General features: G+C 40.0%; 1 protein-coding gene across 1 annotated transcript in view; it reads left to right on the top strand.

Moving 5' to 3' along the window:
* CRYBG1 (crystallin beta-gamma domain containing 1) overlaps positions 1–27,885 on the top strand; it is a 197,635-nt gene that overhangs the window by 71,828 nt on the left and 97,922 nt on the right. Inside the window, exon 2 of the mRNA XM_057739903.1 lies at positions 8,187–8,322. Coding sequence (XP_057595886.1) covers positions 8,187–8,322 — 136 coding nt within the window. The remainder of the gene's footprint in view (positions 1–8,186; positions 8,323–27,885) is intronic.

Here is a 27,885-nt window from a genome sequence, read left to right as displayed (position 1 = left end):
CCTTCTTTCCTCTGGGACCAACACTAATAAAGCCAAACCTTGTTGAGCCCAGCCTGGTTGGGGAGGGGTGGGGGGGCGGGCTTCATAGTTTGTTAATCACAGGAAGTGATCCCAACTGACCAAAATTTATTGGTCCTGAGATAGCTTAGTTAAATTTCACAGACTCTGTAGTGCCCAAAGCCTAGATTTCACTACATGGAATTACTAGGGCAGAAGTCCCCAGCCTCTGTTGGAGAGAAGATGGTCTGCATTCCTGGTGGTCAGATACGAAGGAAAATTGGACAGACATAAGGGGAACTCTATCCCACACAGTACATTGAGAGAAGGCTGCCAGCTTTCCAGTCGCCATTTAAAGCATCAAATTTAGTGACACACACTGCACTGGGGTTTGATGGCCACTGTATTTCTTGGTCATTTATAGTTGGGTTTATATTCTATTTCAGAAATGATAACTGAAAAATCATTTGTTTTTATGGAAACGAGCCATAGAAGAATGTTATATCATTTGTTAGTGGCATCTGCCAGTTTCCTTAGCAGTGCCTAACAATTAAAAAAAAGAAAAATCGAGGGGCCCAGAAAAATGGAGTCAGTTGGGAGCAATAGAGGTCAACCAAACCAGGGAGTGTTACTTTTTGCAAAGACACTACTAAAAAGGATAAGATTGATATGCTTGTGCAACCACTAGATGGCAGAGTTTCTGCATTAAAAACTATTACCATTTGCTGACACTTTGTATTAGTGATGTAAGTATTCTTTGTACCGCTAAAACTATGAGGATGTTTTGGATTTGCAAAATTTGAATGAGCATAGAGAATTTATTCATTTCTCCATCCAACTGGGGATTTTGTGACTGTAAAACTCACCTGCAGAGAATTTGAAATCAGTCTCTAAACTAGGAGTCACATGGGTTCTCTACCCTCAACTCTGCCAATAATTGGCTCTGTGACTGTGAACAATGAATGTCTCTGGTCCCCAGTGAGGTCAACTGCAAAATGAGATGGTTGGGTCACTAGATTATCTCTGAAGTATCTTCCAAACTCAGATGTTTTCATTTCTATATCATTTCGTAGTTGAGCCTGGTAAATATGCTAGCTCAGAATACCAGCCACATGATGCCTAGTAAGTTACTGTATTATCCGGCAAATGTCAACTGATATTCATAGGCATAATTAACATAACATATTATTTATGGAGCACCTACTGTGTGGCAGTACTAGGCTAAGTGTTTTGTGAGCATTTCCTAATTTAATTCTCATGACAGTCTAATTCTAATCCCCATTTTGCAGATGAGGAAACTGAGGATGAGAGAAGTTAAGTAGCCCAAGATCACGTGGCTAATGCTAGGCTGGTATGACTGAAATCTGTGTGTATACCATTGCTATATTTCCCCTCTAATTCAGGTGAGAAAAATACAAATTTGAATACAACATTGCTTCTGAAAGAAAAATCCATTCTGTATATCCAGAATCCTTGGTTTTCCAAGGGCACTATATTATTCTGGCAACAGGACAGATTTCCATGGCTGTATTGTCACACTGTCATTAGCTGCCTCTTTGTGAGCCTCGACAGAAAAGCCTAACATCTGGCTCCATGCACACGGGTAACCAGCAGGCCGAGCCCTGTTAGCCTCGTGGTTTCTCAGAACCAGTGTCTCTTCACATGTGCGATGAGGGGCTGCACAGGTAATCACTAGGGGCCTTTCCAGGTCTAGAATTATCTGATGGTGTGTCAGTAATCTGATACAGGGTCTAGTATTAGCAGGATCAAAGTTGCTCAATATATGGTAGCTTCCTACCATTTAGCAGTTGCAGCAAGGAAATACTACACGTACTATTTAGTGCTGTTTGTTAGTAAATTAAAAGTTTCCTCCCTTTCTTTGTGGCCAGCAAACTTATGTAGCCTTACAAACACTGCCTTGATTCAGAAGAGTGGTTCTAATATCTGCTGTTTTCAATTCTCTTGGAGGCACCCTTTGGTTAACATTCAAGTCACAACTCCAAGGCTTGGTAGAACACACTAAGAATTCTTTGAGTAGCCACTAGATGGCAGTAGAGCATCAATTTATATCCTAGAGTTAATCCCAAACCTTTAGTTTTGTGTCTTATTTTGTTTTAGAGTATATTATCTCTGAAGCAAGAATTATTAGATAGAGAAACTCATAACTTGCTTTAAATTGGGCTACACATATTTAAATGCTCGAGGACAGCTTGATAGAGAAGACCAGATCAGGAAAACCTGAGGTGGGTTTATAGAAAGAAAACAAAGCTGAAGTTTTGTGGGCAACTCCAAATCTTTAGGAGGGGCCCTAGTGCTATAAATTTTGAGAAAGTAAGAGATTTTGTTTTCTTTTTCTTAAACAGGGTCCCTGAAACTATATAAGCTTCAAGCCTCATAAAGCTTGAATTTGTCTGGAAATAGCCATGTGGCTCTTTTAACTTAGGAAAGGGTAAACAATCTTGCTGTTATTAATTTTCTACCAACTTAATCTCCAAGGAGAAGGGCAATCTGGTTTTTAAAAGCAAGCCAAATAATAAGGAAACAGAAAATAATGGAACGAGTGGGCCAATATTCCACTCCTTTATGAGTCTGAGTAAAATAAACTACTTAACACTGAAACTCTTTCACTTCTGGCAGCATAATACCTGCACTAAAAAAAGGAAAGTACAGATTATAAATTGGTAAATTATCCTCTGCTAAAACTCCAGTATGGCAATGTTGGGGGGGATTTTATTTTATTTTGTCTTATTTTTTAACCCCAGAAGTGTTGTGCTTTATAAGAGACCAGTAGTGACTATTCAGAAAGGAAACTCTACTTCCATTTATAAATCTTAAATTTCTCACCAGGGGGCCATGCTTAGTCTTTCTTATGACCACCCACAGCCTACTCATCAAGAGTTAAACTGAAACATACCCTTTGGAAAAGAAAAATGAACTTTCCAATTGGTCTTTCCTGTTACAAACACTTATTAAGATTTTCTTTTAAGCTAGGAGGACTTGTCTATGTCTAGCTCCATCTGTAACTATTTTTTAATTAATTAATTAATTAATTATTGGCTGTGTTGGGTCTTTGTTGTTGCACACGGGCATTCTCTAGTTGCCGTGATCAGGGGCTACTCTTCATTGTGGTACGTGGGATCTTCATTGTGGTACGTGGGCTCTTCATTGTGGTGGCTTCTCTTGTTGTGGAGCACGGACTCTAGGCACATGGGTTTCAGTAGTTGCGGCACATGGGCTCCCTTAATATCCTGAGGGCTTGGAGTGAGTTTCTTCACCTTCATGTCCTTGGATATATGACACATGGCAGGAGATCCAAAAATGCTTGCTGAAAGAATGAAAGCTAGATATTATTTCAAAGTTAATGTAGGGCCTGGAGGCCCCTCCAGCATGATTCTAGGTGTGTTATATCTATGTCATGTTTCATGAAGGTTGTGTGTCAGGAGACAAACTTGTGTAATATGTTTGTCGTGAGTAGAAGTTCTGTGCCTGACACTAGAGAGGAACTAGAAAACGCTCATGGGGTGGCCTGAGCATCTGGGGCGGGCAGCTCCTAAAGCGGAGCTCGGCTTGCAAAGCCCTCTCAGCCCACACATCCCGTGGCCTTTCTTTACCTCCCAACCAAGTCCTGGAGCCAACTTCGATAATGGCGCCTGTGACCAGGTGCTCAGCAGCAGTGCTTGGACCTGGGTCAGGAGGAAAAGGAATTCATCCAACCCCTCCTCCCCCTCCCCTCCAAAGGAGGTCAGAGGTCATTGGCTGTAGCACAAACTCAGCAATTCCTGGCTTGGGAATTACGGTTGAAGCCAGGAGCTTGCCTGGACTACCTGTGAGGGTCATCCTCTTCCTCTGGCCACTGAGAAGCTAAATCTGCATTCTGAGCTCATGAGCCCAAGCATATAGAAGTGACCCTTGGATAGCAGGCTAAGTCTTGTTAGTTTATCCCCAGATCAGGAGGGCAGGCAGACTGCCTGGGTTCAGCGTCCACTGGGGCCAGAGTCATGAATGTTTCTGCTTTGATAACTCAAATTCAATCATGACTGTATATCGACTTCACATCAACCAACAGTGTAGTAAGTGTGGGGAACGTGTTGTCAGACAGGGAGGTGAGGTGACACACGCCAACATCCGTGTCCACTCCCTCCCCTACTCCTCTCTTCCTAATAGAACGCCAGTGTATTCCAGTGCCTGCTCTCTGCTTGGTGAAGTCCTTCAGGCCCCACCTGCAAGGGAGTAGGTCCACTGATCATTTTGGTGTAGGCATGAGACACGCAGAGAAGTCCACTAGGTGGTTGCTAGGGAAGACTTCCTTACTTCTGAGAGAGATACACAGGAAGAGAGTCTTTTCATCCCCTGGAATTACCATCTATCATGTCTGTATGTGATGACCTGAACTGTAGCAGCCACTCAGTTAAGCAGCAACTGAATAAACTGATTAAACCAACTCAGTCCACCCCTCTAGTTTTTTTAAATTATTATTTTTTTAATTAATTTATTGGCTGCGTTGGGTCTTCGTTGCTGCGTGCAGGCTTTTTCTCTAGTTGCAGTGAGCAGGGGCTACTCTTCTTTGCAGTGTGCGGGCTTCTCATTGCGGTGGCTTTTCTTGTTTCGAAGCATGGGCTCTAGTTGCTCGGGCTTCAGTAGTTGCAGGCCACGGGTTCAATAGTTGTAGCTCGAGGGCTCTAGAGCACAGCCTCTAGTTGTGGTGCATGGGCTTAGTTGTTCTGCGGCATGTGGGATCTTCCCCGACCAGGGATTGAACCCATGTCCCCTGCATTGGCAGGTGGATTCTTAACCACTGAGCCACCAGGGAAGTCCCCACCCCTCTCGTTTTATATTCAGTAATAAACTTCATGTTTGATTAGGCTTCTGTGAGTTGGAATTTCTATTACTTTCAGGCAAAAGAATTCTATACTACAGGAAGAGATTGGATCACAAGAAAAGTATATAAAAATAGCACCCTTGCTAGCTTTTAATCACACAATACATAAGTATCTAGCAGGAAGGGAGGACACCGTTTTGGAACTCTGCCCACCTCCAACAATATAAAGCTTAGGAAGCACATGTAGTTTGAGTTAATTACTGCATCTCTAGATTCATCCAATGGGCATATATAGTTTTCTCCTAAAAGGACAAATATTAAAAGTGGCAGACTTTCTATACATTTCTTGTTATTTTTACTATTTATAAAACTGCAATGGTTGGAATCCATTTTCAAGTCCGGTTATTGAGTCCAAGCTTGTACTGCTTGCTGCACGATGTACCAATAAATCGAGAGATGAGGTGTTGGGACAAGGAATAGTGACTTTATTTGGAAAGCCAGCAGACAGAGAAGATGGTGGACTCATGTCCCAAAGAACCATCTTGCCTGGGTTTGGATGCTAGTCTCTTTTATAGAACAATGAGGGGGAGGTGAAGAGGTAAAGCAAAAAAGGCCATAAGTTGCTGCAAATATTTCCTGGTTCCCGCCAGGCACTGGAGGGGATGTGTTAATTTCTTCTTTCCTACGGCCATTTACAAGTGGGCCAGGTGAGGATTTTTCCTGTGAGTTAAACCAAGGTATTTTAGCTTAAGCTCAGGCATGCCAGGCAGAGTTTCCAGATATGGCCATTATGTATACTTTAAGCTGTAGGCAATTCCCTTTAGTGATTACCTTGTAGCAGAAGCGATAGAATACAAAGGGTAAAGTAAAAGCAGCAGATCCAGTGCGGAGTCAGATTTGTGCTTCCCTGTTACAGTCCTAGTGGTCTTCACTGGCTTGCTGCTCTTCTTGGCTGATTTGTGAGCAGAAGAAGGGCAAGCACTGTGGTTTAGGGCCAGTGGACCAATTGGTAAAAATAAGCCTTGATGCAAACACACATCGGTGGTAAGTCTTTAACAGCTTCTCAACTGTAAGATACTTTTCAGTTGTTATGGAATTCTCCAGAGCGAGGTGTGTTTTTCTATCCCTTTATACATGCCTTCTGTAATTCCTAAGAAGAGATCTTCCTCAAAGATGAACTTCACTTTTTTTCAGAGGGTGGAAATTTTTTTTGTTGTTCCCAAGTGCCTGTATATGCCATAAATAGTGCAGGAAGGAAACCATTCAGAGTGGTAACTTATGCAAAGGGAAATTGTGACTGGGCTGAATAAATTATTTTTTATTTCAGTTCCCTTTGATACTGATTGGGTTATATTTACTATATACAAGAATTACTTTTATACAAAATTGGGGAGAAGACAAAAAGAAATTGTTGCTGCTAATATATCTTCACATTTTCTATAACACAAAGAATAATGCTTTCTAAAACAAAGGGGTGCAAGATGGATGTCTTCAAATTACTCCCATACATTTCTCCCTTGCTGGCATTACTCCGTTGGTTTATGTCTCCCTGTCCTTTAAAGTATTAGTGCGTTACCCTCTTTATCTTTTTATCCTTGGCACGTTGTAGAAACTCCACAAAAGCTTCTATTTCCTCTGTGGAATATTAAAGCCTTGGGGTTTTAGTTCTCTTTCCACTTCATGAGCATTCTTCTCCTTCTCCTGCCTTTAGCCTTATCCTGCTCCAGTGTCTGTTTCTCAGCCTTAATTATATGCGTAAGAAATATATCAACCCTTGTATCAGTTACAATTGGCAGATAATAGAGAACATTGACTCATCAGCACTTGACTATTAGCAAGAACTCCAGAGCTAGGGCAGGTCTAGGATTGGTTAGTTCAGCTACTCTACAATGTACTTGAAGGCTCAAGTTGCTCTCATATTTCTTCCCTGCCGTTCCCCTCCATCTATTCTCCACAGGCTAATGCTACTCCTGGTCCCAGGATGGCTGTCACATTCATCACATGCAGGCATGACACTGGCCTGCAGAGAACTATTGCTTTTTGTAAACCTTCTTTTAAGAGAAAGACCTTCTCCTGATCCCTTCAGCAGATGTCCCTCACACCTCAGTGGCCAGAATTGCATCAGCCAAGTAGGGCAAAGTACAGACACTTTAAGGGTCAGGGAGACCTAAATCGATGTGGTGATGTCAGCAAGAGAGATATTGGGTTGGCCAAAAAGTTCATTCAGGTTCTTATACAAGCTACAGAAAAACCTGAATGAACTTTTTGGCCAACCCGGTATGTTTGGGCCTATGTCTAAGTCAGTTACTGGTGAGGGAGATGGGACACCAGGATTAAACCAATCATGATTGATTATCAGGGCAGGAAGCAGCTTCCTCTGAAGCACATGGAAGTTGGATATTTGAACAAAATCAGGGTTATTGGCAAAGAAAGTGTGTGTTGGGGGTGTGGTAGTGAGGCTGGGGGTTTGGATAAAGGAAATGATTGTTTGGGGGTAGGCAACCGCCAGTGTCTGCTAAAACACTCTGCCTTCATTGGTTTCCATTCCTTTTTTTTTTTAAATAAAGAGAATCATGACTAAATGAAGTTCAGTGATTTTTATTTTTATTTTTTATACATTATTTTATTTATTTATTTATTGGCTGCATTGGGTCTTTGTTGTGGTGCGTGGTCTTCTCATTGCGGATCATGGGCTCTAGGCACGTGGGCTTCCATAGTTGTGGCACATGGGCTCAACAGTTGTGGCTTGCAGGCTCTAGAGCGCAGGCTCAGTAGTTGTGGCACAGGGGCTTTGTTGCTCCGAGGCATGTGGGATCTTCCCTGACCAGGGATCAAACCCATGTCCCTTGCATTGGCAGGAGGATTCTTCACCTCTGCACCACCAAGAAAGTCCCTCCGTTCCTTTTAAATCAAATAAATATTATAATCCTGGAAACCATTTGCTTTACCTGGCATAGCTTAGATTCCTCTCCTAACTGGGAGTCAGTTTCCACTTTATTTCCAATGTTCAGAAAACATACAAATGTCTTTTTTTTTCCTTAAGAGCAATGACAGGAGAGCCACCAAGCAAATGTAAAATGAAATTGTATTGTTTTCATGTCAAAATCTGTCTAACCATCTAGCAATTTACTTGTCTCCCTATCTATCTCAATTCTGCACAGGGTTTAGAAGAATTCTGTTAGCCACAGGGTGAAGTCATCAAAGTTTATTTATAAATGTGTTATGAGAGTACCAAGTTATCTACAATCCTGTGTAGGTTTTGAAGAATGATTCATTATTTTGGCTGATTGGAAATATACACAGGGAAGTGTGTCTTTGGGCTTCTTGAGTTTCCAGCATTTTTGATAAGTTGTTGTTTCCACTTTTACAGAGCTTTGCAGGTGGATGGAGGCCATGTGTCTGGAGAGTGCCAAGAATTTACATTGCACTGCGGGGAGTCCCAGTTCTTTCACACCACCTGTGAGGCCCCTGATCCTTTACCTCCAGAGTCTGGATCGGTTAAAAAGGTAATGCTTCATTTCCAATATTTGGCTACCAGGACTAAACACTTTAATGAATTAAAAAGTGTAAACTAACCCCTGTCTGATTGAAAAACACATACTAAAGAAGAATGTAGATGGTAAAAACGTCATTATATATCAAAGCACCCCGATAATAAATAAGGATCAAGGGATGAGTTTGAATTTTTGCTCTTTGCTGCCGTCAGATGTTCTACCTCTTTGTCCTGGGTTCCTTCTGCCTGCCTTCGTGTACCTTTAACTTGAAGGTATACAAAATAAAATGACATCAGTATTTGGAAATAGTGGTTCTTTCCCACAAAGGGCATTTTTACTACTTCCTACTGTAAGGCGTTTAGAGTTGTTACCGCTCTACTGGTAGTTACGCCTTAGCATCTAGATGTTTGCACAGAAAGTTCTGACTTAACTATATTGCCTTAAAAGAAAAGTTTTCCCCAAGGTGGGAGGTAAAGTATATGCATGTTAACTGCATCCTTTCACCCATGAAAAGACATGGTTCCTGTACTTGCCTGCAGGCAGCAAAGTAGAATAAAGTCTTGAGTCACAGTGTGAGAGCTGGTTTAGCTGCCAGGCTTTGAAGGTTATATAATACATTTCTTGTTACATCTTCTTTTAAGATCACTGAGGGTTAGTAATGAAAGATATCTGTCATGAAAGAAATCCCCCTCCCAAAAGAATTTGCGTTAGTAATGCTATGTATTAAAAGTGAAAAAATTATTTAGCACAAGATGAAAAATTTTGGAGATTGGATGCACAACAATGTGAATGTACTTAGGACTACTAAACTATATACTTAAAGTGGTTAAGATGGTAAACTGTATATTATGTGTATTTTACCACAATTAAAAATTATACTCAGAGAAAACCATAATTCAAAAAGACACATGCACCCCAATGTCCATTGCAGCACTGTTTACAATAGCCAGGACATGGAAGCAACCTAAATATCCATCAACAGATGAACAGATAAAGAAGATGTGGTACATATATATAACGGAATATTACTCAGCTGTAAAAAGGAATGAAATTGGGACATTTGTAGAGACATGGATGGACCTAGAGACTGTCATACAGAGTGAAGTGGGTCAGAAAGTGAAAAACAAACATCATATATTAACACATATATGCAGAATATAGAAAAATGGTACAGATCAACTGGTTTGCAAGGCAGCAGTAGAGACATAGATGTAGAGAACAAACATATTGACACCAAGTGGGGAAAGCGGGGGGGGGGGGGGGGGGGGGGGTGGCCGGGAGGCTGGCGGTTTGGGGTGGGATGAATTAGGAGTTTGGGATTGCCATATATACATTACTAGTAAGAAAAAATATCAAATTGTACACTTTAAATATATGCAGTTTATTGTATGTCAATAAAAGTTCTTAAAAAAAATTAAAATGAAAAAATATCCTGAGTGGTGGAAAGCAGTAAGAAAAAAGGGCATGATGAGATTATAAACTCATATTTTATATTTTATTAGAAAATGACAAAAGTAGGTAGAGAAATTCAACAGAAAAAGCTAACTCAAAATAGCTTAATATCAATCAGAGTACTAGAAATATAAAATCAGATTTTATAAAATGTTGAAATTAAAAAATAAAATTTAAATTTAAAAATTAAATAAGCTGGCTTACTATAATTTATACTCACTTTCAAATTGGTTTTGCATTTTGTTCTTCTTTCTTTATAAGAAATAGTTTATAACTGGAAACAAAACCTGATAAGTCCAGTCACTGGCCCTGAGTTTTGTTTTCTACATTTGTCCTTTAATAACTTAAAAATAATTCTGCACATATCATGCCATTAAGTATCCTATGACGTTTGTTGGCATCCAGGAAACAATTGGTGGCAGCATTCAAGGTTGGGGCAAAAAGTAAATTCCCTGAGGAGGGTGGCAGTGAGGGGTCTGCGGTGCCCCCTCCCTTGGTCTGCACTTCAGCAATAGCCAAGTCTCCTTCACGGTACTCTTATCCCATCTAGACATGCTCTCTTGACTGTCCCAGGCTGCAGTCAAGGAGGCCTGGGCCCCAGGCAGCCCACCGGAGAGGCCCTGTGGCCAAGCCAGAAAGCTCGGTACCGTGAGGACTAGCAGGGAGACGGAGGCCAGTCGGTGCGCCTGGGGAAGGCAGAGGCGTGGGACCAGAAACAGATGAACTTGGAACCAGTGCAGGAAGGGAGCCAAGGCAGATAGAAGAAGGGTAGGAACTCGAAGAAGATAACAAGCAGAGGCAAAATGTTCTGCCTACACGGTCTCCACCTGTCATCTGAAATGGGGTTAGCCAGTTCCGCCTGTACTCTCTCCCCTCACCACACCCTCCTACTCAGATTTGGTCAAACGCCCACAACAGGAAGAACTGGCTCCCAGGTCCACTTCTGGACGTTCCCTTGCCAACTGATGTGTTCTCAACTTTATGGCTCTTGAGATCACGGCTGAGAGGAGTAATTGGACCATTCTCAGAAGTGCAGGACAGCCCCACACCACCAGCCTGGCCAGTAGTACTGGGAAACAGCAGTTAACTCCATGTAGATTCTGGGTAGTTCGTACCTACTGTGAGTGTCAGGGTGCCCGGGCGCCTCCCATACCTTGCAAAGGACTCTGCTCTTAGTCCACTCTCTGCAACAAGCCTGGTCATTTCCTGCAGGATTCAGCAGATTTACTAGGCCACCCTTGGCGTCTTCCCCAGGCAGAAGGCCATCAATTCTTCTTAAGATACCTGACTTGATCTAGCCCTCTAATCTATTTATTCAGACAAATGTTTTAAATTTATTTTCATTGAAGTTAAGCTATGTGCCTTCCCCCAAACAACCAAGATTTATTCATTCTGTATATTTGTTCCATACGCTCTATGTTATTGTGTTTGTTTACTCATTTAACATGCTGTTAAAATTCCTTAGACATTCTTTAGAGCTGCCTATACTGTATTGAATCCTTCAATTAAAAGAAGACGTTTGGGGCTTCCTAGGTGGCGCAGTGGTTGGGAATCCGCCTGCCAATGCAGAGGTCACGGGTTCGATCCCAGCTCTAGGAAGATCCCACATGCCCCGGAGCAACTAAGCCCGTGCGCCAAAAAAAAAAAAAAAAAAGAAGAAGACGTTTGTCCTGTGTGCTTGTATAAACAGAAATAGGGATTTACAGTTACGAAGATAATATTGCCTCTCAAATGCATGTGTACATCACCTAGGGGAAAAAGTGCAACTACAAATCGAAGCAGGATATTACTAGAATTTAAATCTTAGATGAGAAAAATCACCAGGGATTTAATTTATTTATACCAAAGAGTTTTTCCTTTAAACAGCTGCATAAAACCTTTAGTCAGCTTTACAGTAGAGATGTATTTATGTAAAATATTTATATTTGTGACCGTTTTCTCATATGAGAAAAAAAGCATAAGGAATTGGTATCATTGAGTGAAAACATATGTAATATGTGATAATTATATTGAATAATTCTTTCTTTGCATGTAAGAAAAGATTAACATTGTACATTAATATACGTTGTGCTGTATTTATATACTTATTATATTTACTACTTAGTTTGTTTTATAAGTGAAAATGTCTTAATTCCACTACACAGAGATATTTCCAGGACGTGAAGGAACACACTTTATTAATTAAAGCATTTCATTAAAAAAAAAATAGAATAAGAATGCTGAGCAGTGTATTGTTGATTAAAATTAGCATCTTCAAAGAAGGTAATTACCTTAATGAAGATTTCAGTGATTTCTAGTATGAAAATCTTTTAATTTCCCTTCAATTCTAATCACTTATTTTGATCTAGAAAATTCTATCTGACAATAATGATAAGTGAAATTGTCACGTCTTCAATTATTCTGGTTCCAACAAACATAAAGGAATAAATAGGTACAGCAATTGTTTAATTAATTCAAGCAAAAGAAAAAAACTATTTAGTTTAACCATTTGGATCTTTTCATTCTCGGCTTGGAAAAAACCTCTGTTTCCCATTGCCTGTAAGTGTGTGTGCATGTGCGTGTACAGAAGTGTGTGTATGTGTACTTTTCAAAGGAAAAAATAAGCCCCGTACACCCAAACCAAAGTAACTATAATCTGTAGAGAAGAAGGAATTTTGCCAGATTAGTGCTGCTCCTTCAGAAATCACATGTACAGGTTTTGATTCTTGTTCATGCTTCTCTGCCTCAGCATTCAGGAGACATCTGTGAATCTCTCCTCTCACTCTTGAGATTGGGATACTCCCAAATCATCCAAAACTGACAGGTATCTGCTTTAGTCTCGAGTATCTCAGAGACAGTTCAACCACAATCATTTTTGACGGGTTTTTCATCGCCCAATTAATCTTATAATTGTCAAGGTGAAGTGTTTTCCAGCTTCCAGCCTGGTTATTCTGGTTTAGTCAATAAGGATAATAATTCAATTCAACAAGCATTTGTCAAGGTAGCAGAGAGGACAAAACATTTCCTAACACATTCATTTCCATGTTTCTCAGGTGGTTGCCCACTCTGAGAGGTGACGTCCCGTTTCTCTTCCCAACCCTATCACTTCTCCTTTCTCTCTCTCTCTCTCTTTCTCTCTCTAGCTGCTTCACGTGGGCCCACTGATTTTCCTCTGGTTGCCCAAATCCCCAGGCTTACCTCATTTCTTAGAGTGGACCAAGTTCAAAATATGAAGTACTTAAGAGGCCTCAGACTTGTCCACCGCACCCCAGCCTGCCCCATCCCATGGGGCCCAGTGTTGGGTCTTCTCCATTGGGTTGGCCTCGGACACAGTACGTAAACATTGGTCGCTGGGCTCCTACATTTTGTCTCAGATCACCCAGGTTACTAATCTCACCAAGGACCCTTCTGAAATTATCCTGCAAGAAGTAAGACCTTCGAAATCCTGAGTTCTGATCCCCCCAACCCTAATCCTGAGACTGAGGCATTTACCTGCTTAGGTTAGTCCTTTCCAATAGTGACTTCCTTGAAGGACTTATGAGTGTCATCCATTCATCTCAACACTGCATTCCATACTCCTATTGGCACTTCATCTTACGTTGCATGTGCCGTCTGGTGTGTGATTAGAGACTGCTGGGCCCTTAGACCTACCTTGTCCCAAATCTCTGCTTTTACTGTCCATCAGATCTTGACATCATTTTACCCACCCCACCCTGGGGCCTGTCCTAGCCACACAAGTAGGCCTAGTGCCCAGCTTCAGTCTCTCACCCCTCTGCATACTGGCTACATGGCAGGAGTCTCTCTGTGCTCTGTAAGTACTGATCTAAAAGGCTAAATACACTGTTGGGAAAAAAAATTCAACATAGAGAACAATGTGTATAGCATGTTACATTCTGTGTAAAAGGGGGATTAGAATGTGTGTGTATGTGTGTGTGTGTATACACCTTTCTTTGTAGATGCATTAAGAAATTATGGAAGGATATATGAAAATTAGTAATAATTACTTGTGATAGAGGTACAGGGGAAAGAGCAGATAGGGGATGTAGGTGGGAGAGAGATGCACTTCCTACTGTGCACTTTTTTGCATTTTGAACTTTGAACTGTTTGAAAGTATTGCCTATTCAAAATTTTTTTGAATTGGAGGAATGAATAGATATGATTCAAGTTATATTGTGATTAAAGGTACACTGAAATGGTTTAGGTATGCATGTGTGATTTTTATGATTCTCTGATTTGCTGTAAAGTCTGTCAGTACTGATAGCATTGCCCGAGGGCGCTACTGTTGTTCCCAAATTTCTTATTGCACCATTCTACTGCCTTTGTCTCTATTCTTTCCCAAGCCTAGAAAGTCTTTCCACTTGCCTACCTGCAAAATTCTACTCATCCTTTAAGGTCCTGCTCAAACAGCTGTTTCTTTGTGATCCTTGCCCTGGAAAACTAGTTCATTTACGTTGGATGTTTCAACTCAGCACTTACCATTTTGTTTTTCAAGCCTCCTTCCATACCAGACTAGGAGGCCCTAAGGGTCAGACTGCATTTGCATGGCTGGAACATTATCTGTAAATTTTGCATGAATGAAATGCCGTTTATTTACAGTAAAAAGTAGTAGAAAACAGTCCTGTTGCAAATGTGCAGTGTTTCAGCTCTGCTATGAGTTTAATTTTTATTGACGCTTTGGAAGGTAGAGAAAGAAAGCTCACCAAATGTATACAAATCAATACATAAGTAAGTCATGTGTGGGCAGCAGAAGGAGAATGTGGCCGTTTCCAGAGCATCAGTCCACCCTCCTTCTCCAGTGCTTAGGCTGTGGGGTTGCAAAGATCAAGGTAGAGCATAGCGGCGTAGGGAGTATTTTTTCTCTAAAAAAGCCTGGTATTACTGGATGCAGCAAGAGGTGCTTTTCCTACATAAGAAGTTTCACATGTTGGGCATTCTGTAGGCTGGAGAATGTTGCTTTAATATCTTAAGAATGGCATTACAAAAGCAGGATATGGTATACCAGTTTTGGGGTTTTTTTTTTTTTTATCATAAAAGCTAAATGTCTGGCCTTGTAAAGAAAAACATTGATTGCCTATGTATAGCTGGCTTTGGGAAAATCAAGCCTATATATATAACTATCTGTGATATTGTACATTTGGACGTATCATGGTCACAAGCAAGTAGCAGGAAGTCAGTGAGTGATTTTTTTTACACCCCAGACACCTGTGTTATCTTCCTTTGAGGCAGCGACTACGGGTGCTGTTTTTTCACATGTGGATAAACAAATATGTAAGTGTATGTTAGCCAGTCCATTCCCCCATAACCCAAACTGGAAAGCTTTGTCTGTGGTAGGGTTTTGAGGTTGGTTTGTTTTTTTAAAGTGTGGTAAATATTTATTATTTTTCTTCTAAATATTATATTTGTTGCAAAAAATCTCCAACAGTGAGAAACATACAAAATAAAGACTTTCTTCCATCACACTTGAAGGTAACTGGTTTGGTGGGTATCCTTTCAGAGTTTTTTATCATGCATTTATGTAAACAGAGTTAGTCTTTTTGTGCTTTTCCCACCAAAATGATCACACAATGCACACAATTCTCTAATTTGTTTCTTTTTACCAAGCAATCTTTGTGATCATCTTTGCAAGTCAGTATTTATAAATATGCCTCTTTTGAACTGCTATGTGGTAGTATTCCATATGTGTATTATAATGGCTGTACTATTCTGTAGTTAACCAATCTTTATTTATGAACATTTAAGTTATTTCCACTTCTTTTTTCTTTTATAAACATTGCCATCTCTATGCTTTGTGTTTTTTTGTCAGTATTTCTATGGGATAAATTCTGTAGAAATGGAATTACTGAATCAAAAGCACACTTCTTTTTAGATGTTATAGATATTGTCAAATTGCCCATAAAAAGGTTTTATCAACCTAAGGTCCCAACCAAGATGAGTGAATGTGCCTAATTTCCTACCACTTTATAAATGTTATATGTCATTGATTTTTTTCATTTTGCCATTCTGTTGATATCTCATTGTTTAAATATGTAGTTCTTCAATTAAGAATGAGGTTGAGCTCTTTTTTAGTTCATTGGCCACTTGAATTTCTTCAGTGAATTATCTTTTCATGTTTTTGGCTCATTTATGTGTTGGGTTTGTCTTGCTTAAGATATCACAAAGTGATAATCATTGATATTCAAAATGGGTAAAAACTGTGTTTTTACAGGGGACATTTTAACCTTTTTGTATTCTTTTTCTTTTAAAAAGTTATTTTAAGTTATTTAAAATAACTCAGTGTTAGGTTATCCACTTAGGGTTTAAATTTGTTGTGTGTTTGTAGAGGCAGGAGTTTTGTGTGGGCAGAACTATTAAGTAGTGAAAAACTGAAATGCTTCTCTGCTGTTACTAGAGAGTGGGTATCCGAGGAGATGGGAACAGGAGTGGGACTTCTAAAATATTTTTTGGTCACTCATGCAGTGGACTACGTGACAGTCTCAGAAGAGTCACTGAAATGTTTTTCCCTCTCATTTACTCCAGTTCTGCTCCTGTATGCCTTCCAGTCCCTTTGTTCAAATGAATTTCTTGCACTTACTATTCAAAATATTTAAGACCGTCTTGGACTCAAAGTATCAAGGACTGAAAACAGTTAAGTTAAAGTCCTTCAGGACCCTGTTTCTAGCTCTAGTCAAGACAGATCCATTTCTGTCAGGAATCCTGGCTGGGGATCATCCGGACCAGCATGCCCGTCTTGCCCGTCTTGGTGTAAGGAATCATTAACGATTGTAAAGCCCAGGGCATATACAAAGCTCTCTGTAAGTAGTAATTACTATTATTGTTCTCTGACATCCTTAAATTTCAAGCTGAATTCCTACCAGCTAATGTAGTACAGGGGAAGATTAAAGCTCTTGTGGCATCATTCCCATAATAAAGAGGAGTCACTGGCCAGTGATGCTCATTTGTTTTCCTGAAGATATCAGCAGAGGATCATATCATCATTCTGGCCGGGGAGAAGACAATTTAGGGGGTTATCGTCTTTTGAATATTCTAATCATAAAATATTTGCCTAGGTCAGAAATCCCTCATTGGGGATCCGTTCTTTAGTCAAGAACAAAGCCCTCTGGCTGCACGCGACGGCATTTGGGCCAATTGGAACCATATCTGGCTGCTTATGTAGTAGCTCTGGACACTCCACTTCTTCTACAGTACTTATATCTCTCTCCTGAGGAAAATCTGAAGACTGGTCCAATCCAGAACCTCGATGGGGGGTCGAACCTGCTGTGGGTGTGGGTGTGGCTGTGGCAGGTGCGGTGGGTGTGCCCGCAATCGCAGCAGGAGCATGGACTTGCAAAATAGGTGCCCTGACTCCCGGAGTAGATACGAAAATCCTAGAAACAGGCGCTGTGACCAGGATCTTGAGGTAAGTCCTTGCTGAGGGAATCCTGAATTATTGATTTGTCCAGTGTCTCTTTAATAACAATTGAGTACGAAGTACGTGATGGTGAATCAGTATGTGTTACTGTTTCACAGGGCTAATGCCATTTTAGTCTTATATTTTTGAAAGTATCCTGGGCAGTATTTATTAATATACTCACTTAGATACTTTTTTTCTGAGTGTTAAACATTTTTTTTATTTTTTGCACTTGCTTAGAGCTTAACTAGGAAATTCAATGCCAGTGAAGGTAGCTCCTGCTGGGTACTGTTCTCTGAGACTTTGTCCTCTCTGCTTTAGGCTTTTTAGAACTTTTAATGCTGGAAGAGAACCTCATCACTTTACATTCTCTCAAAAGCCACTTTCTTTTGCACTGAGCTTATTTGCAGTTTAGCAAGTTCTTAATTGAATCAGATATTAAATCACATAAAGATGCTTTGAGCCATGGAATGATTCGTTTAAGATTCTGAATCAAGGAATCTTAAATTGTTTTTGTGTACCTAATTTGACAGGAGATGTTGTCTTAAGATTGAAAGGTGACTCAAGGTCTCAACCCCAGTGGTCACTCATTATCCCCAGCCTCTGTTTGTAAAAGCGGGTGTGCTGTTTTAGATGTAGATCTTCTGTGCTACTTTGTAACGCGTGGGGTGGCCAGCTCCACCAGCCTGAGCTTGCCTCTGCTGCTTATTCATCCCCCTCTTCTCCACCTGTAATAGTATACATCTGCTCTGTTTTGCACAGGATAGCTTTGAAGCTACTCGAATGGAATGTGTAGAATGTGTATGTCAGACTAGTTTTGTAATGTGCTTTAGGAAAACCAAGCTGTGTGTACTTCTGACCTACTGTTTTCCACAGGGTACTGATTAGAGTGTAACACGCGATTTAATAAAACGGGTGATGGATTTAAATATATATGTGTGTGTGTTGGTATGTGGGTGTATATGTGTGCGTGTGTATCTATGTTTTGAAGAACACACACACTTTTGAAGAACGTCTAAATGCTGAAGTGACAATTAAAGGTGGAATAAAACATTTGAAGTTAGTACTTTGCAGACCACATTGGTCAGATGGACCCCTCTTAGCTGTTTCTTGTATTCAAGTCTGAAGGGGAGGAACTTAGTATTTCATTATTCTGTGTTCATTCCCATGGTTACTGATTTTGCTGTCTTTTCTTCTTAGCAGAGCTTTGATTTCTCTGGGCCATTTTACCTAATGACTTTATCTTTTGGAAGCTTTAGTCAAATACCACCTATAGAGAGGTCAGATATTTACTGTGCAAAGATTTGTGTCCTTTGCTAGTTAGTGGTTCATTATCAGCTACCAGGGGGTATTTTTAATGACTTTCAACCAGCAACACGGGGAAAAATGTCCAGAAAAACATGGGGGAAATGAACGTTTGTGACTGGAGGACAACCAGATAATGCTAACTTAAATGCTTAGAGCCTTTGGGTAACATGTGATTGTGAGAGATCTCTGTGATTATGACAATTGCAAGCTAAATGAATCTCTCCAAGACAACCTGGGTCAGCTCAATGAGACCATCTCACCTAATTTCCTGCTGACTTTGAAACTTGAATGTGCTATTCACCGAGATGATCCAAAAAGGAACCCCAAATAATGTGGAAATTTTTCCTATTTGATTTTCTTTTATTAGTATCTTAAAATAAAGATCAGCCAATTTAGAAAATGAGGGAAGTCGGGACTGATTTGGCATTGATGCTAAAACTCCTAGTTTAAAGCATCACCCTGTTGGTGGTAATATCATTCAAACCAGTGCAGAGGACTTTGCCCTTAGGTTCTCTCATAAGCTTTGCCCAAAATAACTGAAGAGAATATCAAAATACTTCTAAAAATTGACTTCTGAGTTTAGCAATTAAGTGACGTTCCATCACAATGTATATGTTAATTCAAAATATTAAATTTTTTCAGGTATTTTACAAAATGAGAATATATATACATTGTGACAATGCTACATACCCTTAAAAAAAACCCTCTTTGATTTTCCATTTTATTTTAAAACTTCAATAATCCGAACCGGATAAAGTAATCTAGTCAGTACCTATGAATGCAAAAAATTATGCCCGGTCAACATCTATTCATCTTTAAAACTCCAATTAAATATTATCTCATTTGTGAAGTTTCCCTGAATTCTCAGTTGGTATTGTTTGATATCTCTCATGTTCTCATGGAATTTTATAATATCCCAAGTGATTTCTCCACATTATTATTCAGAAATTATATCTGTTCTCCACTAGACTCCTCTAGGGCAGGGTATTCACATTCACATCTTATTTACGCCTAATGCTGTGCCTGCCAAATAGCAGACACTCAATACACGTAATTGCAATAACTGGACAAGTGAATTAGAAAGCACAGAACGTAGCCCAGAGACCAGAGCTCTGACTTCAGCTCTGCTTTAGACCAGCTGTGTGATCTTAGGTATGTTATTTATCCTTCCTGGGCATCAGCTTTTATATTTGTAAATTAGGAGGTGAGAGTTGGATTAGATAGTGCTCTGTAGAGCCCTAGGGATCCTGTGAGGCGCTTTGGAGGCTGCAACAGGATGGATGGAAAGTCGGATGGGTGAGGAACTCAGGCTTGCAAGCTTCATGCCATGACTTCACTCAGAGATGCTCACTTATATCTGTTTTCTATATATGGCTGAATCCCTGTATAACTTCTTTTGCATAAAATGCTTTACTACTGATAAAATCATGAAAACAACTGGACTACATTACATATAATGTTTTTCCAATTCCAGTGTCTGTAATTTTTTTTGTTTATACCTTTAGTTAGCAGCTAACTCCTTAAAGGGAATCACCGGGCATTCAGCTGCAAGAAGAATGGGGCCAGGAATGGGGCCTGGTGGTCTTGGGACACAAGTGGCAAAAGAAAGGGGCTCCGAAAGGAGAGAGATTGTCCCGGAGAGATATCCCTGGTGTAACTGCCAAAGGACAATTATATTGCCTCTCCCTTAACTGAGCCCCAGACAGCACTACCCAGAATCTGCTCTGCCACTTTCCCTAGCTGAAAGGCTTTGGGCAAATGACGTAGCCATCATGAGCCTCCGTTTCCTTCTTTATTATATGGGCTATTCAGCCATACCTTTTGGAGTCACCGTGGCCAACAACACTACATTTTTCAAATTTGCTGTGTATTTGTAGGTGGTACAGAAACACTTTTCATTTTAATAGTGATGCATTTATATCAGTCAGCTTGAATAATGTTATGCCATGGTGACGAATGACCCTCCCCCAGATCTCAATAGCTTTCAACAATAAGGTTTTATTTTTTGTTCACACTGCATGTCGGCCGTGGGTTTGCTTTGATTCTACTCCGTATCATCATTCTGAGGACCAAGCAAAGGGCAACTCCTGCCTACAGTGCTGCTGGTTACATGCCAGCAGGAAAAGAACGGTAGCAGAACCATGCAATGGCCTTTAAGCTTCCATTCAGAGATGACACACAGAGTTCTGCTTAGTGTCTGTAATTTTATGTAACATTTTTATTAATTCATCTTATTATCATATTTCCTTTTGAGAGAAACCTAATCACATTGTTCTCACCAACTTATTTATACGCACACTGTCCCCCCCACCATAAAAGTCTTTTCTGTTCTATTTGTGTTTAGCCAACTTGTCTATTACACCTTGTAGTTAATCTGAATAAGCTGCTTGTCCCTACTGAATGTTCTTTAGTTTGCAAAATCATTCTTAAATTTAATGAATTGTTCCAAAATTTATTCCTATCTATCTGAGCATTAGCAACCTTGAATATCTAGTTTCATCTATAAGTCTGATGAAGATATTCTTGATTACTTGCTTCTGGTCATTTATAAAGTCACTGAGTAGAATGATATTCAGGTTGGCGTTATTGGGGGAGGGATAGTTGATTACATTGATATTCTGACCTTCCTATGGTGCCAGCGGATCTTGCAAGGAGTTGTCTTCTCTACCCTCATCTTGTTTAAAAATGATATTTGACAGAGAAAATATTTGCAAGTCTGTGAGTAAATATTCATTGACGGTCACCTAAAGTACTAAGTAGACCAACACATATTTTCACAGCATAAATAGTAATGTAGTAATGATGGAATTAGTAGGTAGGTTACAGGAGAAAAGGAAAGAAGCAGTAGCAGGTCAAAGTACACAAAATAAGGAAAGAGATTCAAATACCCCTGTGCTCAGCATCCATTCAAAGCTCATTAAACATCCCTAGTGCGTCTGCAGTTTTAGTGCTAACATTCTGCCAGTGGCTTATCCTTTGTTCCTTATGTTTGGTACATGTGCTGTTTATTTATTCATTTCGTGCTTGTTAATGAGGTACCTTGGGAGTTTCTCCTTTCAACGAAAATGGAAGGGAATGAAAAGGGAATTGTTGGAAGTACACTGACTAATTCAGTCTCACAAATTACCAACAACTTACCCTAAAACAAGCCTAAGAGAAATGACAAACTAATTTTACTTAAAATAAAAAAATAAGACCCAGTGTGTCAGTTACATTTGATACTGTCTTACAGTTAGGAAAGACATCAGAATCCAGGTGGTAGCTGAACAACATGAGATGATAAATTAAGCAAAGTATTGATAGAATGTGTTTGGTTAGAGAGAATGATACAGAAAGGAAACTCTGGAAGTAGAATTTTTTTTCAGGAATATGTGTGGGGTGGGGTCCAATCTTTAAATACAGAGAAATTATTGTAAGGTCTTGAGCAAAGAACATTCATGATGAATGCAACATTTCAGAGGTAGTGGCGTGGATATTCCTGGTGTGATGGAAGGGCAGCCTTGAGGGAAAGAAAAAGCTGTGAACACAGCTGGGGACTGGAATCTCAGAAACTGCCCAAGAGGCTATTAAAACAGTATGGGGTTGTGTTAAGGTGGAGGCTGTTGAACCGGTGAAGTCAAGAGATCTGATGATGGATTACATGTAGGAGCAAAAGTGGATAGAATGAAAGATTTTAAGGTTTTTTAGTTTGGGAGGCTAGGAAAAATGGTGTTCCTGGTGACAAATGAAATCCTTTAGAAAGGAGACTGCAAGGAAAAATTGATTTGCTCTTTTTAGAAAATGTTGACTTTGAAGTAAGGCCTTGAAGACCAGGTGTAAAGTTTTAGACTCACAGAGAGCAGTATGGAGAAATACATTTGGGCTATCATCAGAGCAAATGAGGAGTGGAAAATGTGCAATTGTTTTACTTTTCTTTCTTTTTCCTTTCTCTTTTTCTTTCTTTCTTTTTGTTGTTGTTGTTGTTTACTTGTTTTTGTTTTTTTGGTAAATTGACTTGAAACTCATTTGGCAGCAAAATCTGACCTGAACTTTTATGAGGCAATTTATTATCTTATCCCATTGACAGTGACTTGTCATACATTTTTGCTACAGAAATATTAATGCATTATGGTACATACACATATTATCTTTCCCAAATCTGAAGATTCTTACTTTTGAAATACGTCTGACAAATCCCAATGGCTTTGCATCAGGGACTGTAGACCTGTAGTAAGTTTGGAGAAAGAATGCCAGTGATGGGGTAAGACAGAATCATCTGTAACTGGGAGTGATCTGTAAAGTTGAATAAATGATGAGAGAATGAATGATTAAACTTAAAAAGAGAAACATTATAGTTCACACAAGTAGAAAGTAAAATTGAAAGACGGAATTCAAGAAATAAGTAAGTTAAAGGGGATAATGGATTTGGCAAAAAGAAGGCTATAGTTGAATTCATACAGTTTTTAAAAGTTACGGGAGTAAAGGAAAATGGGCACTGGAAGCTGCAGAGAGAGCCTGAGGTTTATTTACAGGTGGAAGGAGAACAAAGACTGGATGGGGGAGATTAGGGAGAGACTGTCAAAGGGACAGCAGCACAGAGGGAAGGGCTGCTGATTACGATGGGACAAGGCAGCTTTAGAAGCTGAAAGGAAGAGAAAGGAGAAGGGACTATAGTAAAAATGCTTCAGAAAGAGGGCATCTTGAAAGGAATCAAGATGGCAGAGTAGGAGGACGTGCGCTCACTCCCTCTTGCAAGAGCGCCAGAATTACAACTAACTGCTGAACAATCATCGACAGAAAGACACTAGAACTCACCAAAAAAGACACCCCACATCCAGAGACAAAGGAGAAGCTGCAATGAGATGGTAAGAGGGGTGCAATTGCATTAAAATCAAATCCCATAAATGCTGGGTGGGTGACTCACAAGCTAGAGAACAGTTATACCACAGAAGTCCACCCACTAAAGCAAGGGTTCTGAGCTCCGCGTCAGGCTTCCCAACCTGGGGGTCCAGCAATGGGAGGAGGAATCCCCAGAGAATCAGTCTTTGAAAGCCAGCAGGATTTGATTGCAGGACCTCCACAGGACTGGGGGAAACAGAGACTCCACTCTTGGAGGGCACACAAAAAAGTGTGCTCACCAGGACCCAGGGTGAGGGAGCAGTGACCCCGTAGGAGACTGAACCAGACCTACCTGCTGGTGTTGGAGCGTTGCCTGCAAGGTGGGGGGCAGCTGTGGCTCACTGAGGAGACAGGGGCACTGGTGGCAGGGGTTCTGGAAAGTGCTCATTGGTGTGAGCCCTCCCAGGGTCCACCATTAGCCCCACCAAAGAGCCTGTAAGCTCCAGTGCTGGGTAGCCTCAGGCCAAACAACCAGCAAGGTGGGAACACAACCCCATCCATTGACAGACAAGCAGATTAAAGTTTTACTGAGCTCCGCCCACCCAGCCCTACCCACCATCAGTCCCTCCCATCAGGAAGCACCCACAAGCCTCCTAGATAGCATCCTCCACAAGAGGGCAGACAGCAGAATCAAGTAGTATCAGCAGTATTTCATCTTGTGGAACTGAAAACCGCAGCCACAGAAAGACAGAGAAAATGAAAAGGCAAAAGACTTTGCACCAAATGAAGGGACAAGATAAAACCCCAGAAAAACAATTAAATGAACAGGAGATAGGCACCCTTCCAGAAAAAGAATTCAGAAAAATGATGGTGAAGATGATCCAGGACTTTGAAAAAAGACTGGATGCAAAGACCAAAAAGATGCAAAAAAAGTTTACCAAAGACCTAGAAGAATTAAAGAACAAACAAACAGAGATATGCAACACAATGTCTGAAATGAAAAATACACTAGAAGGAACCAATAGCAGATTAACTAAGGCAGAAGGGCGAATAAGTGACCTGGAAGACAGAATGGTGATAATCACTGATGTGGAAAAGACTAAAGAAAAAAGAATGAAAAGAACTGAAGACAGCCTAAGAGACCTCTGGGACAACATTAAATGCACCAACATTCGCATTATAGGGGTCCCAGAAGGAGAAGAGAGAGAGAAAGGACCCAAGAAAATACTGGAAGAGATTATAGTTGAAAACTTCCCTAACATGGGAAAGGAAATAGCTACCCAAGTCCAGGAAGTGCAGAGAGTCCCAGGCAGGATAAACCCAAGGAGAAACACGCCAAGACATATAGTAGTCAAACTGACAAAAATTAAAGACGGAGAAAAGTTATTAAAAGCAACGAGGGAAAAACGACAAATAACATACAAGGGAACTCCCATAGGGTAATAGCTGATTTCTCAGCAGAAACTCTGCAAGCCAGAAGGGAGTGGCGTGATATATTTAAAGTGATGAAAGGGAAGAACCTACAACCAAGAATACTCTGCCTAGCAAGGATCTCATTCAGATTCGACAGAGAAATCAAAAGCTTTATAGACAAGCAACAGCTAAGAGAATTCAGCACCACCAAACCAGCCCTACAACAAATGCTAAAGGAACTTCTCTAAGCGGGAAACATAAGAGAAGAGAAGGACCTACAAAAGCAAAAACAAAACAATTAAGAAAATGGTAATAGAAACATGCATATCGATAATTACCTTGAATGTAAATGGACTAAATGCCCCAACCAAAAGACACAGACTGGCTGAATGGATACAAAAACAAGACCCATATATATGCTGTCTACAAGAGACCCACTTCAGACCTAGGGACACATACAGATGGAAAGTGAGGGGATGGAAACAGATATTCCATGCAAATGGAAATCAAAAAAAAGCTGGAGTAGCGATACGCATATCAGATAAAATAGACTTTAAAATAAAAAATGTTACAAGAGACAAGAAAGGACACTACATAAAGATGAAGGGATCAATCCAAGAAGAGGAGATAACAATTGTAAATATATATGCACCCAATATAGGAGCACCTCAATACATAAGGCAAATACTAACAACTATGAAAGAGGAAATTGACAGTAACACAATAATAGTGGGGGACTTTAGCACCCCACGTATGCCAATGAACAGATCATCCAGACAGAAAATTAATAAGAAAACACAAGTTTTGGGGCTTCCTAGGTGGCGCAGTGGTTGAGAGTCCTCCTGCCAATACAGGGGACACGGGTTCGATCCCTGCTCTGGGAGGATCCCACATGCCGCAGAGCGGCTAAGCCGGTGCACCACTACTATTGAGCCTGAGCTTTAGAGCCCTTGTGCCACAACTATTGAGCCCATGTGCCACAACTATTGAGCCCATGTGCTGCAACTACTGAAGCCCATGCACCTAGAGCCCATGCTTCGCAACAAGAGAAGCCACGGCAGTAAGGAGCCCGTGTGCCACAGTGAAGAGTAGCCCCCACTCACTGCAACTAAAAAGAAAGCCCACGCACAGCAAAAAAGACCCAGCACAGCCAATAAAATAAATTAGTTAATTAAAAAAAAGAAAACACAAGCTTTAAATGACACAATAAATCAGCTAGATTTAATAGATATCTATAGGACATTATATCCAAAAACAGCAGGTTACATGTTCTTCTCAAGTACACATGGAACATTCTCCAGGATAGATCACATTTTGGGTCACAAATCAAGCCTTGGTAAATTTAAGAAGATTGAAATAGTATCAAGCATCTTTTCTGACCACAACGCTATGAGATTTGAAATCAATTACAGGAGAAAAAACTGTAAAAAACACAAACACATGGAGGCTAAACAATACACTACTAAATAACCAAGAGATCACTGAAGAAATCAAAGAGGAAATCAAAAAATACCTAGAGACAAATGACAATGAAAATACAATGATCCAAAACCTATGGGATGCAGCAAAGGCAGTTCTAAGAGGGAAGTTTATAGCAATACAATCCTACTGCAAGAAACAAGAAAAATCCCAAAATAAACAATCTAACCATACACCTAAAGAAACTACAGAAAGAAGAGCAACAAAACCCAAAGTTAGTAGACGGAGAGAAATCATAAAGATCAGAGCAGAAATAAATGAAATAGAAACAAAGAAAACAATAGCAAAAATCAATAAAACTAAAAGCTGGTTCTTTGAGAAGATAATTAAAATTGATAAACCTCTAGCAAGACTCATCAAAAAGAAGAGGGAGAGGACTCAAATCAATAAAATTAGAGATGAAACAGAAGTTACAACGGACACCACAGAAATAAAATGCACCATAAGAGACTACTACAAGGCAACTATATGCCAATAAAATGGACCACCTGAATGAAATGGACAGATTCTTAGAAAGGTATAACCTTCCAAGACAGAATTGGGAAGACATAGAAAATATGAACAGGCCAATCACAAGTAATGAAATTGAAACTGTGATTAAAAATCTCCCAACAAACAAAAGTCCAGGACCAGATGGATTCACAGGTGAATTTTATCAAACATTTAGAGAAGAGTTAACACCCATCCTTCTCAAGCTCTTCCAAAAAACTGCAGAGGAAGGAACACTCCCAAACTCATTTTATGAGGCCACCATCATCCTGATACCAAAACCAGACAAAGATACTACAAAAAAAGAAAATTACAGACCAGTATCACGGATGAATTTAAATGCAAAAATCCTCAACAAAATACTAGCCAACAGAATCCAACAACACATTAAAAGGATCATACACCATGATCAAGTGGGGTTTATCCCTGGGATGCAAGGATTCTTCAATATACACAAATCAATCAATGTGATACACCATATTAACAAACTGAAGGATAAAAACCACACGATCATCTCAATAGATGCACAAGAAGCTTTTGACAAAATTCAACACACATTTGTGATAAAACCTCTCCAGAAGGTGGGCATAGAGGTGAACCTACCTCAACATAATAAAGACCATATATGACAAACCCACAGCAAATATCATTCTCAGTGGTAAAAAACTGGAAGCATTCCCTCTAAGATCAGGAACAAGACAAGGATGTCCACTCTCTCCACTACTATTCAACATAGTTTTGGAAGTCCTTGCCACAGCAATCAGAGAAGAAAATGAATTAGAAGGAATCCAAATTGGAAAAGAAGAAGTAAAACTGTCACTGTTTGCAGATGACATGATACTATACATAGAAAATCCTAAAGATGCCACCAGAAAACTACTTGAGCTAATCAATGAATTTGGTAAATTTTCAGGATACAAAATTAATACACAGCAATCTCTTGCATTTCTATACACTAATAATGAAAGATCAGAAAGAGAAATGAAGGAAACAATCCCATTCACCATTGCAACAAAAAGAATAAAATACCTAGGAATAAACCTAACCAAGGAGGTAAAAGACCTGCACTCAGAAAACTATAAGACACTCATGAAAGAAATCAAAGACGACACAAACAGATGGAGGGACACACCATGTTCTTGGATTGGAAGAATCAACATTGTGAAAATGACTATACTACCCAAAGCAATTTATAGGTTCAATGCAATCCCTATCAGATTACCAATGGCATTTTTTACAGAACTAGAATA

Source organism: Hippopotamus amphibius, chromosome 6 (assembly GCF_030028045.1).
Source record: "Hippopotamus amphibius kiboko isolate mHipAmp2 chromosome 6, mHipAmp2.hap2, whole genome shotgun sequence".
NCBI classification, from domain to species: domain Eukaryota; kingdom Metazoa; phylum Chordata; class Mammalia; order Artiodactyla; family Hippopotamidae; genus Hippopotamus; species Hippopotamus amphibius.
Note: the sequence above shows the minus strand (reverse complement) of the source record. Positions and strands in the feature narration are given on the sequence as shown.